At 36.5% G+C, this 21,869-nt stretch overlaps 1 protein-coding gene across 4 annotated transcripts in view; it reads left to right on the forward strand.

Annotated features, from left to right (window-relative positions):
* EML4 (EMAP like 4) overlaps positions 1-21,869 on the forward strand; it is a 160,885-nt gene that overhangs the window by 122,833 nt on the left and 16,183 nt on the right. For all 4 annotated transcript variants that reach the window (XM_038561347.1, XM_038561348.1, XM_038561349.1 and 1 more), the window contains 6 exons: positions 2,576-2,727; positions 4,228-4,353; positions 4,439-4,570; positions 5,271-5,338; positions 18,838-18,926; positions 20,248-20,345. In XM_038561347.1, coding sequence (XP_038417275.1) covers positions 2,576-2,727; positions 4,228-4,353; positions 4,439-4,570; positions 5,271-5,338; positions 18,838-18,926; positions 20,248-20,345 — 665 coding nt within the window. The remainder of the gene's footprint in view (positions 1-2,575; positions 2,728-4,227; positions 4,354-4,438; positions 4,571-5,270; positions 5,339-18,837; positions 18,927-20,247; positions 20,346-21,869) is intronic.

The raw sequence follows: 21,869 nt of genomic DNA on the forward strand, positions 1-21,869 counted from the left end.
TTAAAGTATATAGCATAATGATTTGATTTGGTTTGATATATGTTTATATTGCAAAAAGACTACCACAGTACGTTTTGTTTATATCCATCACCTCACAGTTACAGATTTTTCTCTTTTGAGGAGAAATTTTAAGGTCTACTCCTAGCTTAACTTTCAGATGTATAATACAGTATTGTTAACTGTAATCACCATGTTATGTGTAAATTCCAAGAACTTAATGGGGGCACCTGGGTGGCTCAATTAAGCATCTGCCTTATGCTAAGGTCATGATCCTAGAGTCCCAGGATTGACCCCGTGTCAGATACCCTGCTCAGGGGAGTCTGCTTCTCGCTCTCACCTTCCCTTCTTCTTTGGTACTCTGAAATAAATAAAATCTTAAAAATTTAAAATAAATACCAAGAACTTATTTATCTTACTTATCTTCTAAGTAGAAGTCTGCCTTTTAACCATCTTCACCCATTTCTCCCAGTGAATAATTTTTAAGCTTGTAATTTTTTTTCACTTTTGCAAGTGATTTAAGATCTATTCATTGACTTTGGCCATATTGAAACAAAGCAGTACCTTCCCATTTTTAACCTAATTAATTCTACCAGGTATCTTCCAAAGAGCTTTTACTCTTGCTATGTCAGGCTCCCTAGCCAGATAAAGAAGTTCTTTGAGTTACAGTATCATAAATACCAGAGAAAAAGTTCTCAGGAAATGAAGTGGTTATAGTTTGAGTACTTAAATCTTATCCTCGCCCTGAAGAAAGAGGATCTGACAGGTGCCTGGCTGGTGCTGTCAGTGGAGCATGTCACTCTTGATCTTGGGATTGTGAGTCTGAGCCCTACATTGGGCATGGAGCCTACTTAAAAAATAAAAAAGAGGGTCTGATTATATAAAATATACACACATACATAGTTGACCCTTGAACAAGGTGGGTTTGAATTGCATGGATCAACTCATATACACATTTTTTACAATACTGTAAATGCATTCTTTTTTAAAGATTTTATTTATTTGAGAGAGAGCAAAAGGGCAGGGGGAGGGGTTAGAGGGAGAAGCGAACTCCCCACTGAACAGGGAGCCCAATGTTGGGCTCGATCCCAAGGACTCTAAGATCATGACCCAAGCTGAAGGCAGAAGCTTAACCAACTGAGCTACCCAGGGTGCCCCTCTTAAATTTTTCTTAATATTTTTTCTAGCTTTATTGGAAGGATACAGTAAGTATATAATACAACATACAAAATATGTGTTAATCAACTATTGATATTATCAGTAAGGCTTCCTGTCAACAGTAGGCTGTTAGTAGTTAAGTTTGGGGAGTCAAAAGCTATATACAGATTTTTGACTACACAAGGGGTTGGCACACCTAACCCTTCTGTTATTCAAGGGCCAATTGTATGTATATAAATAATTTTTGTTGGTTTTTAATTTTTTTAATCTTCACGTGGACTTTATTGAAAATATTTTTTTATGGACCTGTCTTGTCCCTCCTGGATACTTATAAAGTGCTATGGGCATATAAGAAAGCTGGGCTATCATTCAACCATCGCATTGGTACAGCCAGACCAGTTTTTAAAATACTTCTCTAGTTGATCAAAAACCACTGCTTCAGGCTACCAGTGCCTACTTCCACCTCAATACCTTTCCTAGTCCTCCTCCATTTCTTCGCAAGTAAAGGGGGCAATTGTTGGCAGAGCAGAAGACCTCCGTGTCAGCAATGGATATTAAATATTAAATATCAAAAAAAAATAAATAAATAAATATTAAATATCATAGCTGTTACCTCAGCAGGAAATGAAGACTTTGGGGGAAGTTTAAAGGAACATTGAGTGAAGATGTGAATCCTCATCACAGCTTTGTCACTAACTATGTGGTATTGGCTAAGCCACTTAAATACCTCTGTGTCCTCACCTCTAAAATCAGAAGAGTAGGGACACCTGGGTGGCTCAGCAGTTGAGCGTCTGCCTTCAGGTCAGGACATGATCCTGGAGTTCCAGGATCAAGTTCCACATCAGGCTCCCTGCATGGAGCCTGCTTCTCCCTCTGCCTAGGTCTCTGCCTCTCTCTTTCTGTGTCTCATGAATAAATAAGTAAAATCTTTTAAATCAATCAGAAGAGTAATACCTACCCTACCTACCATATAGGATGATTATAAGAAATAGTAAGTTCTGAAGCTCATATCCTCTGTTGTCTGTGGAATTATCACTACTTCAGCTTCTCTTTTTGTAAGAAATATTTTTTTTTAATTTTTATTTATTTATGATAGTCACACAGAGAGAGAGAGAGAGAGAGGCAGAGACATAGGCAGAAGGAGAAGCAGGCTCCATGCACCGGGAGCCCGACGTGGGATTCGATCCCGGGTCTCCAGGATCGCGCCCTGGGCCAAAGGCAGGCGCCAAACCGCTGCGCCACCCAGGGATCCCTCTTTTTGTAAGAAATATTTTGAAATGTTTTCAGAGTAACTAAATATTGACTTGAATGCAGAAGGAGGAACTTTTGATTATTGACTCTATAAAGTTTTCTTCCAAAAAGACACTAAAGTCTGATGGAAAATATCACTAGTGTTTTTATTTTTCTTTCATCTTATTAGGTGTTTATCAGATCAGCAAACAAATCAAAGCTCATGATGGCAGTGTGTTCACACTTTGTCAGATGAGAAATGGAATGTTACTAACTGGAGGAGGGAAAGACAGAAAAATAATTCTGTGGGATCATGATTTGAATCCTGAAAGAGAAATAGAGGTAAGAATGAAACAACATGAAGATTTTAAAATCTTAAGTCCTCTAAATGCTTACCTTTCATTTCACATGAAGTTAACACACTTTCCTGGGAAAGTGGTGCATGTTTTTATCATTTCGAAAAAAGGACCATTCATTTGACAAAATTTGAAAAAGTAAAAATATATATGTATACTGGGGAGACTAAGTTTTTATTTCTGAGATTACTTTTTAGTGATCCAAAAATATAATCTTGCATACTTAAAATTCAACAAAAATTCACCAGATACAGTATCCAACTCTAAGGTGTAAAAAATAGCCAGTTTGATTTTAAAATTAAAAATAATGTTTTAAACCGAGGACTTAATAATAATCACTAATTATCTATGTATGTGTCTGCTCTATGTTATGCACCAAGTATATCCACAATATGACAAGTTTTATGTGCTCAGGGAAAGTTTGCCAATTGAATTGTCTCCAGACGTGAAATGGTTAAGTATAGTATTCTGTAAGTCAGTGATTCTCAAAGCAAGGGCAAATTTCAGAGAGTTTAGTATTGCTTCTATTTTTTTTTGTGACTTAAATTTTGAATTTATTCTCTGTGTTTTCAACACATAGTATGTTTTCTGGATAACATTTTTTCTAAAAAGAAGGATCCCAATAGTACTGCTCTTGGGTTTTATTTCCAAAAAGACAAGGAAGTCAGAAGAGTCACTTTATCACAATTAAGTTTATAGTGGAAATGCCACTTCCTTTACTACTTTTTTTTTTCCACAGATAATTCATATCCTATAAAAAGCTACACCTTCTGATTTATTCCTCCTTTTGCCATTTCTAACATTAGTTTGGATTACTGTCAGAATTCAATTATTTGTGCTTTTAGGAGTCCCTTTGGGTCCTCCTCTCTAAAGAGTTGCATTCTTTCAGGGCTATTGCTTGGGTTTATTATCTTATTAATACACCATTCACTTCGAGTATACCATGCAGTGCATTAAGTGAGCTTGATCTCCCAAGGAGTCCTATGAAGAACAGTTATAACACTTTGCAATATGTTGCTTTTTAGTTAACAAATTTCACATGTGTTACTCTTACATTTTCATCCTTATAATAATCAGGAATAGGTAGGGTATATATTATTTCCCCATATTATAGATAAAATTGTCTTACACAAAATGATGTACCTAAAATAACTGGTGAGTAACAAAACCAGACCACATTTTTCATGTGGTCTAATAGAACTTTTTCCTTTTTCCCCTACTTCTAATGCTTAGCTCTTGAAGACATATAAAACAAATTTTAAATTGACTAAAGCACAGAATGTTGATATAATGCATTATAACTTGTGTTATACAATGTAATTGTCTGAACAAATAAACTTATTAGTATAATATTACCATGTGACTTTTAGATTTGAAATTCTGTCATTTATTACCCCATAATTGCTTACAGCTAAAAATGCAGTCTTCAGGTAGTAATTAATACATGTTGTTATGTGTATGGTGACTTTATAAATTTATTTTTTAGGTTCCTGATCAGTATGGGACAATCAGAGCTGTAGCAGAAGGAAAGACAGATCAGTTTTTAGTAGGCACATCACGAAACTTCATTTTACGGGGAACATTTAATGATGGCTTCCAAATAGAAGTACAGGTAAGATGTGTGATTTTAACCATTAACTCTATATTTTTGATGATACCCTCTGTTTCTTATAACAATGGATATATTTCATTTTCAGGGTCATACAGATGAGCTTTGGGGTCTTGCCACACATCCCTTCAAAGATTTGCTCTTGACATGTGCTCAGGACAGACAGGTGTGCATGTGGAACTCAGTGGATCACAGGCTAGAATGGACCAGGCTTGTAGATGTGAGTAAAGCAAAATGTGATTATAATCTCCCCACAGAAACTCCCTAAACTGGCAGTTGGGAGCAGCAAAGGAGAAAGAACAGCATTGGTTAAAACCAAGTGTATTTATACAGTTCAGTAAAGGGGATGAGGTAGGGAAGAATGTTTAGTCACAAATTGTAACATGATCCCACTCTCAAGAAGCAAATTAGGGCAAAAGCTCAGTTTTTCTGTCAGTTTCAATAGAAAAAAATAAAGAAGATTTGACATATTTATGGAGCATTAAATTGTAACAGAAATGTTTGTGCCTCTGGCGGTGTTGCTGCTCACTAACGGATTCTCCTGTCTTCTTTTGGATTTGATCTCTTACTATATTTTCTCCCTACCCAACCCAGACATCCACCTTTTCTACCCAAAGGTGTATATACGTTCTTTGCAGACTAAAGAACTGTATACATGTTTGTTGTGATTATCCTTACCCTCCCACTGCCTAGCCACAAGTTGGCCGTCCTTTTCCCTCACTTTGCCAACATACCCCTTCCTGCTCTGGAATTCTTTTTCCTCTCATATCCATGTGGTATTTTTCATTGGCTACAATAAAATTGATCAGAATTCCATGTTTATATAAAACCAATTATTTTCAGATGTTTTTGCCACTATTCCCATAGATCTAGGGAGACTTTCTCATGTACTCCCCAACAGCTGTCTGTCTCTCTTCTAGGAACCAGGACACTGTGCAGATTTTCATCCAAGTGGCACAGTGGTGGCCATAGGAACGCACTCAGGCAGGTAGGGTCTTGAAGGGAAATGTGAGCTGAGTAATCTGAAGTGGTGGGATGTTTAATCATTATTCAGGAATGTTCTCAATCTGATCTGGAGAATTAATCTTTTTTAAGTGGCACACGAATATGCTTGTTTTTCTTATCTGTTGTGTATCCTCATTCAGTCATTTAGTAATTATTTCTTGAGCTCCTACTATTTGTTAGACACTATTGTGGGCATTCAGGCTACATCAGAGTGCAAAACAAAAATCCCCGTCCTTTTGGAGCCACCTTTTAGTGTGTGGTTGGAGTCAGGATAAAAAATAAACAGTATAACTAAGTTTAGAAAATGTTAAAAGCCATGGGGGTGGGCCATTGAGCAGGAGGGATTGGGAGGGATTGCAGTTGGAAAAAATAGAGTGGTCAGGATAGGTTCCTTCAGAGGGTGATAAGTCAGCCAACTTGACCCTCCTTTGTAGAATTTTCTGTGGTGTCAGAAAATTTCTATCCTCATTTTCTTTTAGGGAAAGGAACTGAAACTGAAATAACCTACTTGAGCTTTTATAAATTGTTCTGTAGGTTTGTCATCCTTTTTTGATGTTACACAGATAGATTATAAAGGTATATTTCCTGAAATTGTTATTAATTACTTGTCTTTACAGACCTTATATAGTACCTTAAGTAAGTTAAATAACTTAATTTCTCTATTAAAGAGGCAGAAGAAAAATATGAAGTACGTTTTCAAAAGTTAAACCCTAGAAAATGTGGAATGCTGATTTCTAATGAGGTAAAACTATTGTGAACACACTTATATATAAACATTTTAGTTTATATAACAGATATTTCAAATCAGCCAGTTCATTTAATTCTAAATTTAGTTATTTGGATTTTTTTTAAAGCAAGTTTTTCCCTTTGATTGTTGGATACAAATTAATACCTCTAGAAGGTCAAAACATTCAGATTCCTTCTCCTATACAGCACTACAAAATCTAGAATCATGGAGGGGTGCCTGGGGGCTCAGTCAGTTAAGCATCTGACTCTGATCTCAGGTCAGGTCTTGATCTCAGGGTCGAGAGTTCAAGCCCTGTGTTGGACTCCATACTGGTCATGGAACCTACTTTTAAAAAGAATCATGGAAAAACAGGTCTCTGGTGATAAACTTTGAAACACGAATATGTAATTAGAGATGCTATTTGTTTCTGTTTTGTTTTAAGAGATGCTATTTGATTCTGAAAGAATTGTATTTTAGATTAGGCTGATAAGGAGGGAGAGTGAATGGTGAACACTTGCGAACATAGATGGTTTTACTATCTCAGATTTCTCCAAAATGCATGTTGGTATTAGATTATTACTTCACCTTAGACAAGTGTATGGCAGGTCACTTTGTAGGATTTGAAGGAAACTATTTTCTATTTTACAAAAAAGTGTTAAGCACATTAAAAACAAACTGAACTGTAGTACTAAACTCATTTCGAGAAAACTACAGAGTTCTGATTTTTGGGCCCAAAACAAATATCACAAATGCTGAAGTGAAGACCTTGTACCAAATTATTTTTATATGTTTAAATTTTCACAAGAGTGCGACAAAATATTCATTTATCTCCAATGCACAGACAGAAAACCAAGACCCATAGAGCTTTTTTCATTTGTGATTGAACTAGGATTTGAACTCAGATTCTGTATGGTTCCAAAGCTGATTGCTTTCCACTACTCCATGAATATTCTTTGACATGTGCTTACGGTGCTGGTGTATTACTTAGAAATATAAGGAAAGTTTCCCTTTGAAGGTTAAATCACTGGTTTTGACGTACTTTAGAAACATTTACTATATATACGAAGGAATTAAACACTGAATGAAGTGCAAGGACTAGAGGGATTTGAATCATTAAAACACACTGCTTCATTTGATGAATGGAGCCGTGTGTGTGTGTGTGCGCGCGTGTGTGTACACTCTGTAGAGCCTTAATTTTTAAGGAGAAACTGATCTGATATAAATTCACTGAAGTTACTCTCTAAGATTTATGTAGCTGCATAGTCATGAATAAGCTGAAAATGAAAAGTCACTCACTTAATTTACATGACTTAAACTAAAGCCAGTTTCTTCTTGGAGTTGTGAGTGACTGGCTCACAGGTAAGCATCTGCCTTAGGCTCAAGTCATGTTCCCAGCCAGTGTCCTAGCATCCAGCCCCACATCAGGCTCCCTGCTTGGCAAGGAGCCTGCTTCTCCCTCTCCCTGTTTATGCATAGACTTTCTCTCTGAAATAACTAAAATTTTTACAAGGGGTTTCCTTTTTTTTTTTTTTTTTTTTAATTAGAGTGATGTGATAACTAAATAAAAAGTGGACATTATTTAGAACCTAGGGGAGATATAGTTATCCACGTTCTGTCCATGGAGATATAGTTAACCATTATTCCTGTCTTTGGTTTCGCATCTGGTAGATTCTGTTGATTCTTGGAGAACTTCCATTTATTTTTATTTTTTATATAGGTCTCTGAATACCTGGTTGTTGAATCTAAAACTGAAAATTCCTCAGTGTAGCCATTAAGATTATTATCACTAATCCCTCAGCCTGAAAAAAAGTCTCACTTTGGACAAGGAATTTTTTTTAATATAATACAGCACATGAGTGTCCAAATTGTGCAGTATCCAAAAAAGGTGACTAGCAAAATGTTTAAAGATCCTTTCATTTCCAAATCTAGAAATTAACTTCTTGGAATTAAAAGTAAGCACACACACACACACAAAGTAGTAGTAAGCACAAGTGTGGGTTAATTATCACAGTAATAAATAAAACTGTCACTTAAAATAATGTATTCCGGGGATCCCTGGGTGGCTTAGCGGTTTGGCACCTGCCTTCCACCCAGGTAGTAATCCTGGAGTCCTGGGATCGAATCCCACATCAGGCTCCCTGCATGGAGTCTGCTTCTCCCTCTGCGTCTCTCTCTCTCTCTCTCTCTCTCTCTCTCTCTCTCTCTCCCCCCCCCCCGCCCCCGTCTCTCATGAATAAATAAATAAAATCTTTAAAAAAATAAAATAAAATAATGTATTCCTGTTAAACATTTCTAAGGGGAAAAAAATGTGTAGTCCTAAATGGACATAGTTCTTCCTTGACATGCTGATCCTCACATAATAAAGGATTTTTTTTTAAGATTTTATTTATTCATGAGAGACCCACAGAGAGAGGCAGAGACACAGGCAGAGGGAGAAGCAGGGGACCCGATGCGGAACCTGATCCCAGGACCAGGACCAAACCCTGAGCCAAAGACAGATGCCCAACCGCCTAGCCATCCAGGCGTCCCAAAGGATTCTTTTTTAAAATAGCTTTATTAAGATATATATCATAAAAGTTATCCATTTAAAGTATACAATTCAGTAGTTTTTAGCAAGATCACAAGCTATTTTGAGAACGTTTTCATTAACCCAGAAAGAAACCCTGTACTCACTGGCAGTCAATCTTCTTTTCCTCACCCACTTCCCCAAGCCCTAGGCAACTAGTCTTCCTGTTTCTATAGGTTTGTCTCTTCTGGAGATTTTATATAAATAGAATCCTACAATATGTGGTCTTTTGTAAATAGTTTCTTTCACCTAACATTCATACAAATTTTTGTATGGACATGTTTTCAGCTCTCCTGAGCATATACCAAGGAAGACTTGCTGGGTCATGTGATAACCAAATTATTTTCCACAATAGCTACATCATTTTACACTTCCACCAGCAAAGTATAAGGGACCGAATTTCCCCACATGTTCACCAACACTTGTCTATATTTTGAGTATAGCCATCTTAGTGGATGTGAAATGCTTTTTCTTTGTAGCTCTGGCTAATGATGTTGAGTTACCTTTTTTATGCGCTTATTGGCCACTTGGATAGCCTTTTTAGGAAATGTCTATTCAAATCCTATGCCTGTCTTTTAATTGCTTTGTCTTTTTATTAAGTTGCAAGGATTCTTCATATATTATCTGGATGTGTAGTAACTTACACAAAAGATTTGCAAATATTTTCTCCTATTCCAAAGGTTGTCTTTTCACTTTCTTGGCAGTAACATTTGTGACAAGAAATTTCAAAGTTTTATATAGTCCAGTTTATCTACTCTTCCTCTTGTCTCTTGATCATAAGAATTTACTCTTGTGTTTTCTCCTGAGAATTTTATAGTTTTAACTCTTACCTTTGGGTCTCTTGATTCATCTTGAGTTAATCTTTGTATATGGTATGAGGTAGATACTCAACTTCATTCTTTTGCATGTGGATATACAGTTGTTACAACACCATCTCCCCCACTGAATGATATTGATACCCTTGCTGAAAATCAGTTGACCAAAAATGTATTGGTTTCTGTCTGGACTCTGCAATACTATTCCATTAATTTATATATGCCCATCCTTGGGGCAGTATCACAACCTTGATTATTGTAGCTTTGTGGTAAGTTTTGAAATTGGGAAGTGTGAATCCTCTAACCTCCAACTTTCTTCTTTTTTGAGGTTGTTTTGGCTATTCAGGATCCTTTGAATTTCCACATGAATTTTAAAATCAATTTTGTCAATTTCTATAAAGAAGCCAGTTGGCATTTTGAATAGGGATTTTTTAAGTTTTTATTTAAATTCCAACTGGTTAACATACAGTGTAATATTAGTTTTAGGTATACAATTTAGTGATTCAGCACTTCCATACACCCTGCTCATCACGAGTGCACTCCTTAATTCCAACCACCTATTTAGCTCATCCCCCCACTCACCTCCCCTCTGGAAACCATCGATTTGTTCTCTATAGTTTCTTGGTGTACCCCTCTCTTTTTTTTCCCCCTTTGCTCATTTGTTTTGTGTTTTTTTTTTTAATATTGTATTTATTTATTTGAGAGAGAGAGCACAAGGAGAGGAAGAGGGAGAAGCAGACTCTCTGCTGAGCAGGAAGCCCAATGTGGGGCTCAATCCTAGAACCCCAGAATCATGATCTGAGCCAAAGGCAGATGTTTAACCAACTGAGTCAAAACGGGTGCCCATTTTGTGTTTTTTTTTTTTTAAGATTATTTATTTATTTGAGAGAGAGAGAAAGAGGGCATGTGCACATGTATGAACCAGGGAAGGGGCAGAGGGAGAAGGAGAATCCCAAGCAGCCTCCCCACTGAGCACAGAGTCCCACGTGGGGCTGATGTTACGACCCCAAGATGATCATGACCTGAGCAAAGATTCAGAGTCAGATGCTTAACCAACTGAGCCATCAAGGTGCCGCTGTTTTGTTTTTTTAAGTTCCACATGAGTGAAATCATAAGGTATTTATCTTTCTTTGTTTGACATATTTTACCTTAGCATAACAATCTCTAGCTCCACTTGTGTTGTTGCAAAATGACAAGATTTCATTCTTTTTATGGCTAAGCAATATTCCATTGTGTATATCAACCACATCTTTATCCATTTATCAGTCAATGGACACTTGGGCTGTCATATAATTTGGCTATTGTAGATAATGTTGCTGTAAACATTAGAGTGTGTGTATCCCTTTGAGTTAATATTTTTGTATTCTTTGGGTAAATACCTGGTAGTGCAATCGCTGGATCATAGGGTAGTTCTGTTATTAAATCTTTGAAGAATCTCTATACTATAGTTTTCTAAAGTAGCTGTACCAGTTTGCATTCCCACCAACAGCGTAAGAAAGTTTTTCTTTCCCCACATCCTTACCAACACCTGTTCTTCTGTTGTTGACTTTAGCCATTCTGTTCTGACAGGTGTAAGATGATATCTCATTGTAGTTTTTTTTTTTTCTTTTTTCTCGTTGTAGTTTTGATTTGTATTTCCCAAATGATCAGTGGTGTTGAGCATCTTTTCATGTATCTGTTGACCATATATATATCATCTTTGGAAAGATTTCTGCCCATTTTTAACTGGATTATTCATTTTGTGGGGGAGTTAAGTTTTGTCAGTTATCTATAGATTTTGGATACTAACCCTTAATCATATATGTCATTTGCAAATATCTTCTCACATTCCATAGGTTGCCTTTTAGTTTTGTTGGTTATTTCCTTTGCTTTGCAGAAGCTTTTTATTTTGATGAAGTCCCAATAGTTTATTTTTGCCTTTGTTTCCCTTGCCTCAGGAGACACATCTAGAAAGAAATTGTTACAGCTAATGTCAAAAAGGTTACTGCCTGTGTTCTCCTCAAGGATTTTTCTGGTTTCAGGTCTCATATTTAGCTCTTTAATCCATTTTTAATTAATTTTTGCGTTTGATGTAAGAAAGTGGCTCCATTTCATTATGTTGCATGCAGCTGTCCAGTTTTCCCAACATCATTTGTTGAAGAGACTCTTTCCCATTGGATAGCCTTTCCTGCTTTGTTAAGGATTAATTGGCCAGAGTGTTGTAGGTTTATTTCTGGGTTTTCTGTTCTAGTCCATTGATCTATATGTGTTTTTTTGCCAGTACCATACCGTTTTGATGACAACAGCTTTGTAATACAACTTGAAGTCCAGAATTGTGATGCCTCCAGCTTTGCTTTTCTTTTTCAAGATGTTTTTAGTTTTTAGGGTACAGATTTGCACATTTGTTAAATTTGTACCTAAGTATTTTATTCTCCTGATGCCATTTTAAATGAGAAAACAATTTCATTTTTAGAATATTTATTGTTGGTGTATGTAAATACAACTACTTCTCATCTTTTGATCTCGTATCCTGCAACTTTGCTAAACTCATTTCTTCTAATAGTTTTTTTTTAGTGGACTCCTTAGGATTTTCTATAGGCAAGACCATGTAATCTACAAATTGTTTTTCTTTCCAATCTGAATCCTTTTTTTTGTTACTGTTCTTGTCTAATTGTCCTAAGTAGGAGAATCTCCAGTACAATATTGAATAGAAGTGGCAAGGGTGGTCATCCTTCTCTTGTTCTCTTAGAAGGAAAGCCTTTCACCACTAAGTATAATGTTAGTTGTGGCTTTTTCATAGATGCCACCTGTCATGTTGAAGAATTTTCCTTCTGTTCTTAGTTTGTTGAATAGAAGGGTTTGGGATTTTGTCAAATACCATGTTTTTGTCATTTATTAGTACAGAGTACTATATTATTTTTAAGATGTTAACCGTGTGTTCTTGAGGTAAATCCCACTTGGTCATGGTATTTAATTCTTTTTATTTGTTGCGGGCTTCAGTTTGTTCATATTTTTTTATTAAGATTTTTACCTCTATATTCATAAAGGATATTGGTCTGTAGTCTTCTTGTGATGCCTTTGTCTGGTTTTGGTATTAGGATAATAAGCTTATAAAGGAATAAACATCAGTACATATTATAATTATTAATCATTAGTTACCAAAATCTTAGATCTGTCAAACCAAAACCATTTAATTAATAAATTACAATCAGGCACCCCACACATGATTTTTGAAGATAACATTCTCTCTTTTTTTAAATTATTATTGAAGCACAATTAACATTATATATGTTATATAATGTTATAACATTATATATGTTATATCAGTTTTAGGTGTACAATATGATTCAACAACCCATATAACACCCTACACATGATTTTTGAAGATAACATTCTCCCTTTTTTTAAATTATTATTGAAGCACAATTAACATATGGTTTATATCAGTTTTAGGTGTACAATATGATTCAACAATTATGTACATTACTCAGCGCTCATCAAGATAAGTGTACACTTGATCTTCTTTATCAATTTCATCCCACCCCTCTGGAAAACACCAGTTCTCTGTATTTAAGAGCCTATTTATTTGTCTCTTTTTCTTTTTGTTTCTTAAATTCCATATAAGTGAACTCATGGTATTTGTCTTTTTCTGATTGACTTACTTTACTTAGCATTATATCCTCTATGTCCATCCATGTTGTTGCAAATATGTAAGATCTCCTTTTCTTGTGGCAGATTAGTATTCCATTGTATATTTACTGCATTGTCTCATTTTTTTGAAATTTGGGCTTCTTGTTGGAATTTAAAGTTTTTCATAAAGCTAACTTGGCCCACGGGTACTCCTGAGCTCATTTCCCATTGTACACCATGTCTTTTGTGTATAAACCTGAACTATTATTAATTTGAAAGCTTATAATCTCTGAGTTATTAAAAATACATTCTGCTTCATTTTCCAAGATACCAATTGATCATCCTTCCCCTTCCTATTTTTTGAAACTGATTTCTCAAAAGACACTCAACCTATATACCAGACCTCAGAGGAACCACAGATAAATTTACCATCCCGTCAGGATGTCAGGTCTATATCAACTCAGACAGAATTCTCCAAGCAGGGCAGCCCCAGTGGCTCAGTGGTTTAGTGCCACCTTCAGTCCAGGGCGTGATCCCAAAGATCCGGGATCGAGTCCCACGTTGGGCTCCCTGCATGGAGCCTGCTTCTCCCTCTGCCTGTGTCTCTGCCTCTCTGTGTGCGTGTGTCTCTATGAATAAATAAAAATAAAATCTTTAAAAAAAAAAAAAAAAAGAACTCTCCAAGCAGTTTACACAGTTTACAGAACTTTGGTCTTGGTTGGACCCAGTTTTATTTCCAAATCAACAGTTTTTGCTATAGTCATTTTATAGGCTGATAAATGGAGATAAGACACCCAAATTAGAGAAATTAATAGACCTGAAGTGTGATGACAAGAAGAATAAAAAGCAAGGAATAAAGTTGGAAATTGTTTCAAAGAAAGAAATACATAAAATTGAGTTAGTATTTAGAACATACTATATATAACATATACGGATGAAAAGAGGAGTGGACAGACCAAGAGAAACAATTTCATGAAGATCCCAAAGTTTCTGGTCTATAGTGATACTGACAGCTTTGACAGGGCAGCAGGCTGGGAAGGGAGTTTGGTGAGTGGGTTGGTAAAGAATTTAATTGTTGACATGAAATCACAAAAGACTCGGAGAGATTTAAGTGATCTGGCTCAGCTCCTCAATTTTGATGGTGACTGTCACTTTGGCAAGCCAGCAATGTAGCTAAAGTACTGTCGACTGTAAAGTTCTGAGTATAAGAAATGCTCCTGCTGTTCAAAAGGGGTGATAATCAAAAACATATTAGCATTAGCTGAGACTTTTCTTTGACATAATTAAAAGAGAAAGCTTCTAATTAGAAAAACAAATAGCTTTTTCCATCTATAATTTGGTGTTAACTTGGCCCACGGATATTCCTAAGCTCATTTCCTATTGTGCACAGTGTCTTTGAACTCCATCAGCATGAATTTCCTTGAGTTCTGCCTTGTTGTAAGTCCAATTGCTTATTGAGTTCCAGCAACTTGTAAAGCACTGAACTAGATGCAGTGGGTAGCACAAAGAAATATGAGACCTGGTCCAAACCCCAAGTAGATTATAGCCTAATTAGATAGTACTTGAAGAGATAAAGAACATAACCTATTAATAATGTAATATTGCTTGGATAAACAGGCATTGATGCTTAAAGATCAGCAGAGAAATTACAGTGAGCCTTAGTGGTCAGAGAATACTTCACAGAGGAGGCATTGGTCCTGCCTTGAAGTTCTTGGATCTTGAAGAAGCAGTGAAGAGTGAGGAGCTCATGTTAAGTGGGAAGAATGGATTGAGCAAATGTGGGAAACTATGAGCTAACTGGATTAGCACATTCCTAAATTCTTCTTGATACCTAAACAGTGGAATCCAAACTTGTTAGCTTGGCCTTTAAAGCTCATTAAGTGGTAAAGCTTTCCTTCACCACTCCAACCAGCTATCCTTTATATACATGCCAACCCTTTTTGTAGTTTCTTATCTACTGCTCTCTGCCTGTTTATTTCTTACCACATTTGACATAATGAAATCCTAGATCACCCATCTCCTCTGTGAGTACTCCTTGCTCTGAGACTTTATAATCCTTATAACTGTATAATTCATATTACACTGAACTGTTTACCACTATGAATTCATTCTGTCTCCCCAGTTAGATTATAAACTCCTATTCTGCCTCCTTTGCTATCCCTTTTTCTCTGGATCCTTAAATACTAATGTATCTCAAAGACATAGAAAACACTTTCTGTGGAATCATACCCTTCCCTTGTGTGTTATTAGTGAAAAGCACAAGGGCCAGAAGCTCTATCAACTAACTAGTTGGTTGATGACTGGTCAGATGTTTTGAAATGAGAACACTTCATTGTTTTTATTTGTAAAATAAAAGGGTTGAATTAGACTCTCTTCCTCCTGTTTTGACTTTACATTTTTCTAATAAAAATCATTCCTATTCTTATAAGTAGAAGATGGGGGGACAGCACAGGGAAGGTGAGAGGGTTACAAATCTATCTACCACCAAGAGGACACACTATATATTTTGATGAATATTTTTTTAACTCATAAATATGTTCATTTAGGGACTTACTCTCCAATTTTAAAATCTTTTATTTATTTATTTTTTATTTATTTTTTTTTTATTTTTTATTTATTTATGATAGGCACACAGTGAGAGAGAGAGAGAGAGGCAGAGACACAGGCAGAGGGAGAAGCAGGCTCCATGCACCGGGAGCCCGACGTGGGATTCGATCCCGGGTCTCCAGGATCGCGCCCTGGGCCAAAGGCAGGCGCTAAACCGCTGCGCCACCCAGGGATCCCTCCAATTTTAAAATCTTGATTCTTTTCTTGCCACTAAAGAAATCAATATTGTGTCTTTTTAGAAAGTCAAGAAAAGGGGTGCCTGGGTGGCTCAGTTGGTTAAGCATCTGCCTTCAGTTCAGCTCATGGTCCCAGGGTCCTGGCACTAAGTCCCAAGTCGGGTTCACTGCTCAGTAGGGAAACTGCTTTTCCCTCCACCCTTCCCCCTTGCTTGTGATCTCTCTCTCATGCTCTCTCTCAAATAAATAAATAAAATCTTATTAAAAAAAAGTCAAGATAAATGATAGTGCTATGCTTAGATACTTGACCCACAAGTCAGAGCAATTTAAATATATCACCAAAGATTTCCCATTTGTGATACTGAGCAATTATATTTAGAAGGATGCATCAGGTCCTTTAGGTCATATAAAGCCTGATAATAATTCCAAACTATCTTAAAGCAGAATCTTGTGTTCTAGTTTATATACTCTGTACTGGAATAAGAAGGGGATCCCTGGGTGGCTCAGCGGTTTAGCGCCTGTCTTTGGCCCAGGGCGTGATTCTGGAGTCCCGGGATCAAGTCCCACATCAGGCTTCCTGCATGAAGCCTGCTTCTCCCTCTGCCTGTGTCTTTGCGTCTCTTTCTCTCTGTCTTTCATGAATGAATAAATAAATATTAAGTAAATAAATACATGAATAAATAATGGTAATTATTCAGATGCCAAAGAAAGTATAATAAAGTTTCCATAAACTCATTAAAAACCTGAAATCTTTTAAACAAAACAAAACAAAAAAAACCTGATACCTGCAGAGTGGCATTGTCTCTCATTGTTCTTTAGGTCTGTCTGATGAGTCTGAGCTGGAATATTTTGTGCCCTTACTCTGAAAAGGCAATTCAGTTGGCATCAGCTTTGGCATTTCTTGGCTCAGAGGAGTTTCACAATGGTAGCCATAAAAATTGATTAATCTACATTCTCAAAAGAAACCTATAATCTGTGGGTACTGTACAGCTGTAGTAAAGTAACACACCTGTTGGAATGGAAGTGACCACTAAGCATAGAGCATAGAGCTTCAGGGTGCCACTTTCTGACTATTGGCTTTAATTCAGGTATTCACAAATAGAAGCTATTTCTTTTACCAACGTAGAAGACAGAATTTATGAATTAGGCTAGCTACCTAGACATTTCAACCCTTAGCTCACAAGTGACTAAAATTCACGCATGAGTATTTTTCATTAGAGAGGGATTTCACTGATGGGTAAGAGCTGGTGTCTTTCATTCTTTCACCTTCTACCTTGCATGCACTAAGGCATGTTGAGCAACATCACTAAACATTTTTTTAAGTTCTTTCTTGTCATTTTCTCCCACCTAAATAGTTATTTCTTTTAGGCTGAAATGGAAATGATCTCTTTCCAGGTATTAGTTTTGAAGCTTCAAAATTACAAGGAACTGTCCTTATGATTTCTATATTGGCTTCTTTTAGTGGTGGATTTTTTCCCCCATCTTAAAAACAAGACTTGCTAGTCTTGTTCCATTCTCTCCACACCAAACATTTCTTCCTACACACTACAGTATTAAATAATTATTCCTAAAACTTGGCTTTTGTCATTTTCAAGACTTACTTTATATTTGTTTATTCAAGACTTACTTTATATTTGTTTATTCATTCTCCAAATATTTATTTAGTGACTGATTTGAGCCAGGCAATGCACAACTCTAAAGCCCTCCAAGCAGCTGTGTATGTGATTTATACCCTGCATTCCTCTCACTTAGCCAGTCTCTAATTGCCAACATTTGCTTTATACCTCTTTTTTTTTTTTTAAGATTTTATTTATTTATTCATGAGAGACACAGAGAAAGAGAGAGAGAGGCAGAGACACAGGCAGAGGGAGAAGCAGGCTCTATGCAGGGAGTCCGACGTGGAACTTGATCCTGGGTCTCCAAGATCACGCCCTGGGCCGAAGGCAGGCGCTAAACCACTGAGCCACTCGGGCTGCCCTATACCTCATATTTTGCTGTGCTTTTCTGAAGCACCATCTCCCTGCCTTCAAGTGCCCTTTAAAAAAAAAATTATTTATTTTAGAGAGAGCGAGGGAGCACAGTTGGAGGGTACAGAGGGAGAAGAAGAGAGAGTGTTAAGCAGACTCCACGTGGAGCAGGGAGTCCAGTATGTGGGGCTCCGTCTCAACACCCTGAGAGATCAGGACCTGAGCTGAAACCAAGAGTCTTGAGGCTTAACCAACTGATCCACCTGGGCATCCCTTCAAGTGCTCTTATTAAAAGATTTGAAAAGTTGTTTATTATATAGTTGAGTTTAACCATTATTTTGCCTCTCAAAAGCTTTTACATTTTGACTTTACCTGTTAATGTGAACAAAAAACTATCTTTGAAAGAATTCAGAGCTGTGTGCACATGCGGAGTTATTTGGAGAGGCAGAGCGCCCCCTGCTGCTTCCTTTGAAATCACTCCAAAAGAAGGGCCCTCTGCCTTCCCCTCCCACCTTCATACTGTCTGTGCTCCTTCCCATTTCCATAGCTGTGCAGCTGTCACTCCTCCTGCCGCTGAACCACCTGTACCTCTTTCCCTCTGTGTTCAGCTCGACCTGTTCTCTACCCTTCCAGAAGGTTATTCTGTGTCTTCTATCATTCATTTCCCTTCTCTGAGTTCCTCTTGGTCTTTGTTTCAGTTAGCTCATTTCTTTTTTCCCATCTCTAGTTTAATCTTCAAGAACACTGATCCTATCATCTTAACTTTCTGTTTAAATGGTACTTAGCAAAGAGATACAGTTGGCGTTGAGTACCTAAAACAGAAATGAGAACATGCCTAGGCACATATACTTAAATTGTATTTACCAGCATTTTGCAAAATGAACTTATTCTTCAATGGAAGATGGAAACATGTCATATTTAAGGGCATTATTAAAATTTGTTAGAAGGGAGAAAAAGCAATTCTTTTTTTAAGTGCTAATATCTGAAAAAAACTTTGATTTTTACTTCTTAACAGGTGGTTTGTTCTGGATGCGGAAACCAGAGATCTAGTTTCTATCCACACAGATGGGAATGAACAGCTCTCTGTGATGCGCTACTCAGTAGGTAAGAGGATTTACCCCCATTCTAGCTTTTACAGCATTTCTGTCATTGCATATTTTCACTTCCACTAAAGCTAACTACTTTTTTCTCTACTCTCTGAACTTGTTAACTATTGAATATGTTTCCACCAACATCAGATTAAATTCTGCTGCAGGAAACTGTAAAAGATCTTCTAAAGTTAAACAGCATTCTAAATTATCAAGCAAATTTAGAACGAATTGTTACAATTGCACTTGCAGTTGAAAGCAGAATATAGTACAGTCAAATCCCATTTGGGGGGAATTACACATACTTGGAATTTTGGGTGGGTATTAGGCTGAATGTTACTTCTATTTAACAATCTTTTTTTATATGTAAGAAAACATAAATTATAGTAATATTCAAAATACATTATAGGCTGTTCAAGTTCTTTAAAATCTAGTTGCATTGTTACTGGCTACATAGTAATGATTTTGTTAATGAGATAAAATAGCCACTTACAAGAATTTGATAAATTCGTTTAGCCCTGTTTGAATAATTCTTTATGCTTTATTCAGAATGTTAATTATGTCTCCATAATATTCCGATTTCCCCTTTCCCATAATCAACATGGTTTTGATTCATAGCCTCCTTCCCTGGAGTTAGTGTAACATTTGCCTAATTTGAAAATATATTACAGTAATAGTTGGATTGGTGTGGGATCCAAAGGATCTTTTTGATTGCTTCCAAGTTGTTTTAAAGGAAGCACAGAATGCTATTCTTTGAGTTGAACATGGAAGGAAAAGTATTTGCTTTAGGCTATAAGCCCGGCAAGTTATCTTAAAGCAGGAAAGGTTTTCTGTTTGGTTTGGCTTTTTTAGTGCTGTACTAGCAAATTACTACAGACATAGCAATTAAAATCCAAAGATCAGTTGGACTTTATTGACCATCTGTTATATGGTAAGAACAATAGAAGAGACCATAAAAGAAGAGAACATAGTCCCTTACCAGGTTGGAGAGGTCATATGTGCTCAGCCAAAATGAGCAGTTGTACACTTAGCCTATGAGTACTATGTACTTAGACCCATAAGAGCAGGTTAACTTCCCTGGAGCCAGTTTGTAGCTAACTAAAAGAAGATGAGCCTCAAGTCCAAGGCCTAGGAGTATCTCCAAAAAATGACTATACTAGATGGCCATGTTTTTCAAGTGTGCTTAGTGATAGAAGGATTCATTCATCCAATACCAAATAATAGTTAAATTGTTGAGATTTTTAAAATTTATAAAATACTCAGTACAGGTCCAATAAAATAGCAGCAAATCTGTCAACACATTTCTCTAGTTAACACTTTTTCCTGTCTCATTCTAGATGGTACCCTCCTGGCTGTAGGATCTCATGACAACTTTATTTACCTCTATGTAGTCTCAGAAAATGGAAGAAAATATAGCAGACATGGAAAGTGCACTGTAAGTAGTTGAAGTAAAATTAAGCTATAAAAGTGTTGGAAAATTTTACTTGAGATAAAATGTTAAATGTTTACGTTGACGTATCCATTATTTTCTATCCTTAACTACTTTAATCTCTTTGAAAACAGATTACTTAACAGCAGAATATTGCAATTCCCTGTGTGCTTTAGAAATGTTTCTTCTTCTGATGGGAATTTAATACCTGTCGCTTTCTGACTAGATATAAGGCAGTTTCTAAAGCTATTTCCATAGGAAACCCTTAGAATAACACTTTTTGAAAATGGAGTGAGTCAGAAATAAAAGGGTATCTCACTTTTTTTTTTTTTTTTAGATTTTATTTATTTTATTCATGATAGTCACACAGAGAGAGACAGAGAGGCAGAGACACAGGCAGAGGGAGAAGCAGGCTCCATGCAGGGAGCCCGACGTGGGTTTCGATCCCGGGTCTCCAGGATCGCGCCCCGGGCCAAAGGCAGGCGCCAAACCACTGCGCCACCCAGGGATCCCGGTATCTGACTTTTAATCCAGTGTCCCACATTCCTGTCCACTCCCAACATCCTGTAATTTCCTTTATCACCTGTTACCACTAAAAGTAAAGTAATTTATGTGGAGATCTCTCTGCATTAAGAGAGTTATTAGCAGAGACATATTTCCTTCAATTTGTTGTTCTGATTGACCACATTATCATTGTAAGGTAAAGGCTCGATTCAGTTCTGTAGACATTCTGAGTACTTATCCTGTGGCAGGGATTCTCTAACTCAAGAAACATTCTAGACCAGGAATATATGTAAGATTTATCCCTTGTCCTTAAAAAATATACATTTGAGCTGACGGCAGGACAAAAAAGGCAGGCTCTATGTATACAGCATCATGGTTAAAAGCAACAGACTTGGGATCAGACTACTTGGATTTAAATCCTTATTTCACCACTTACAACCTAGTGTGACCTTGGGCAAGTTATGTAAACTTTCTATTTCAATTTTTTCCTCTGTAAAATGAGGATAATAGTTTCTGCTTTACTGGATTAAAGTAAATTAATGTATATAAAATACTTCTAATCATGCCTGGGAAATAATAGGTCCTCAAAATGTGTTAACTATTATTTTTATAGAAAAAGGTACCTCGGTGTGTATGTTAGGAAGTGATTAGGAAATTACTTGATGAATTAATGATTAGTGGTAGCAGAGATCACAAAATGGTTTTAGGGGGATAAATAAAAGAATTAGTTTTTAGAAGCGTATACATAAGCAAAACCCAGGCCATTTGCTATTCAAACAAGAGACATACTTACTTTGTGCACTTGCATGTGTGCATGTACTTGCGTATTTTGTACCATAGGCTAAAACCATCCTATAAACTGGTCTACAAATAACATCAAAGTTTTAGAATTTATCCAAAATAATTTTGCTTTGACAATAATTTTGAATCATTATCCATTAATTTATTGAAATCTCTCTTCTAATCGACTTATTATCATAATTCTTGTGATATGGTATAGTACAATAATGCCTCATTATACCACGT

The sequence above is a fragment of the Canis lupus genome, chromosome 17 (genome assembly GCF_011100685.1).
Source record: "Canis lupus familiaris isolate Mischka breed German Shepherd chromosome 17, alternate assembly UU_Cfam_GSD_1.0, whole genome shotgun sequence".
Lineage (NCBI taxonomy): Eukaryota > Metazoa > Chordata > Mammalia > Carnivora > Canidae > Canis > Canis lupus.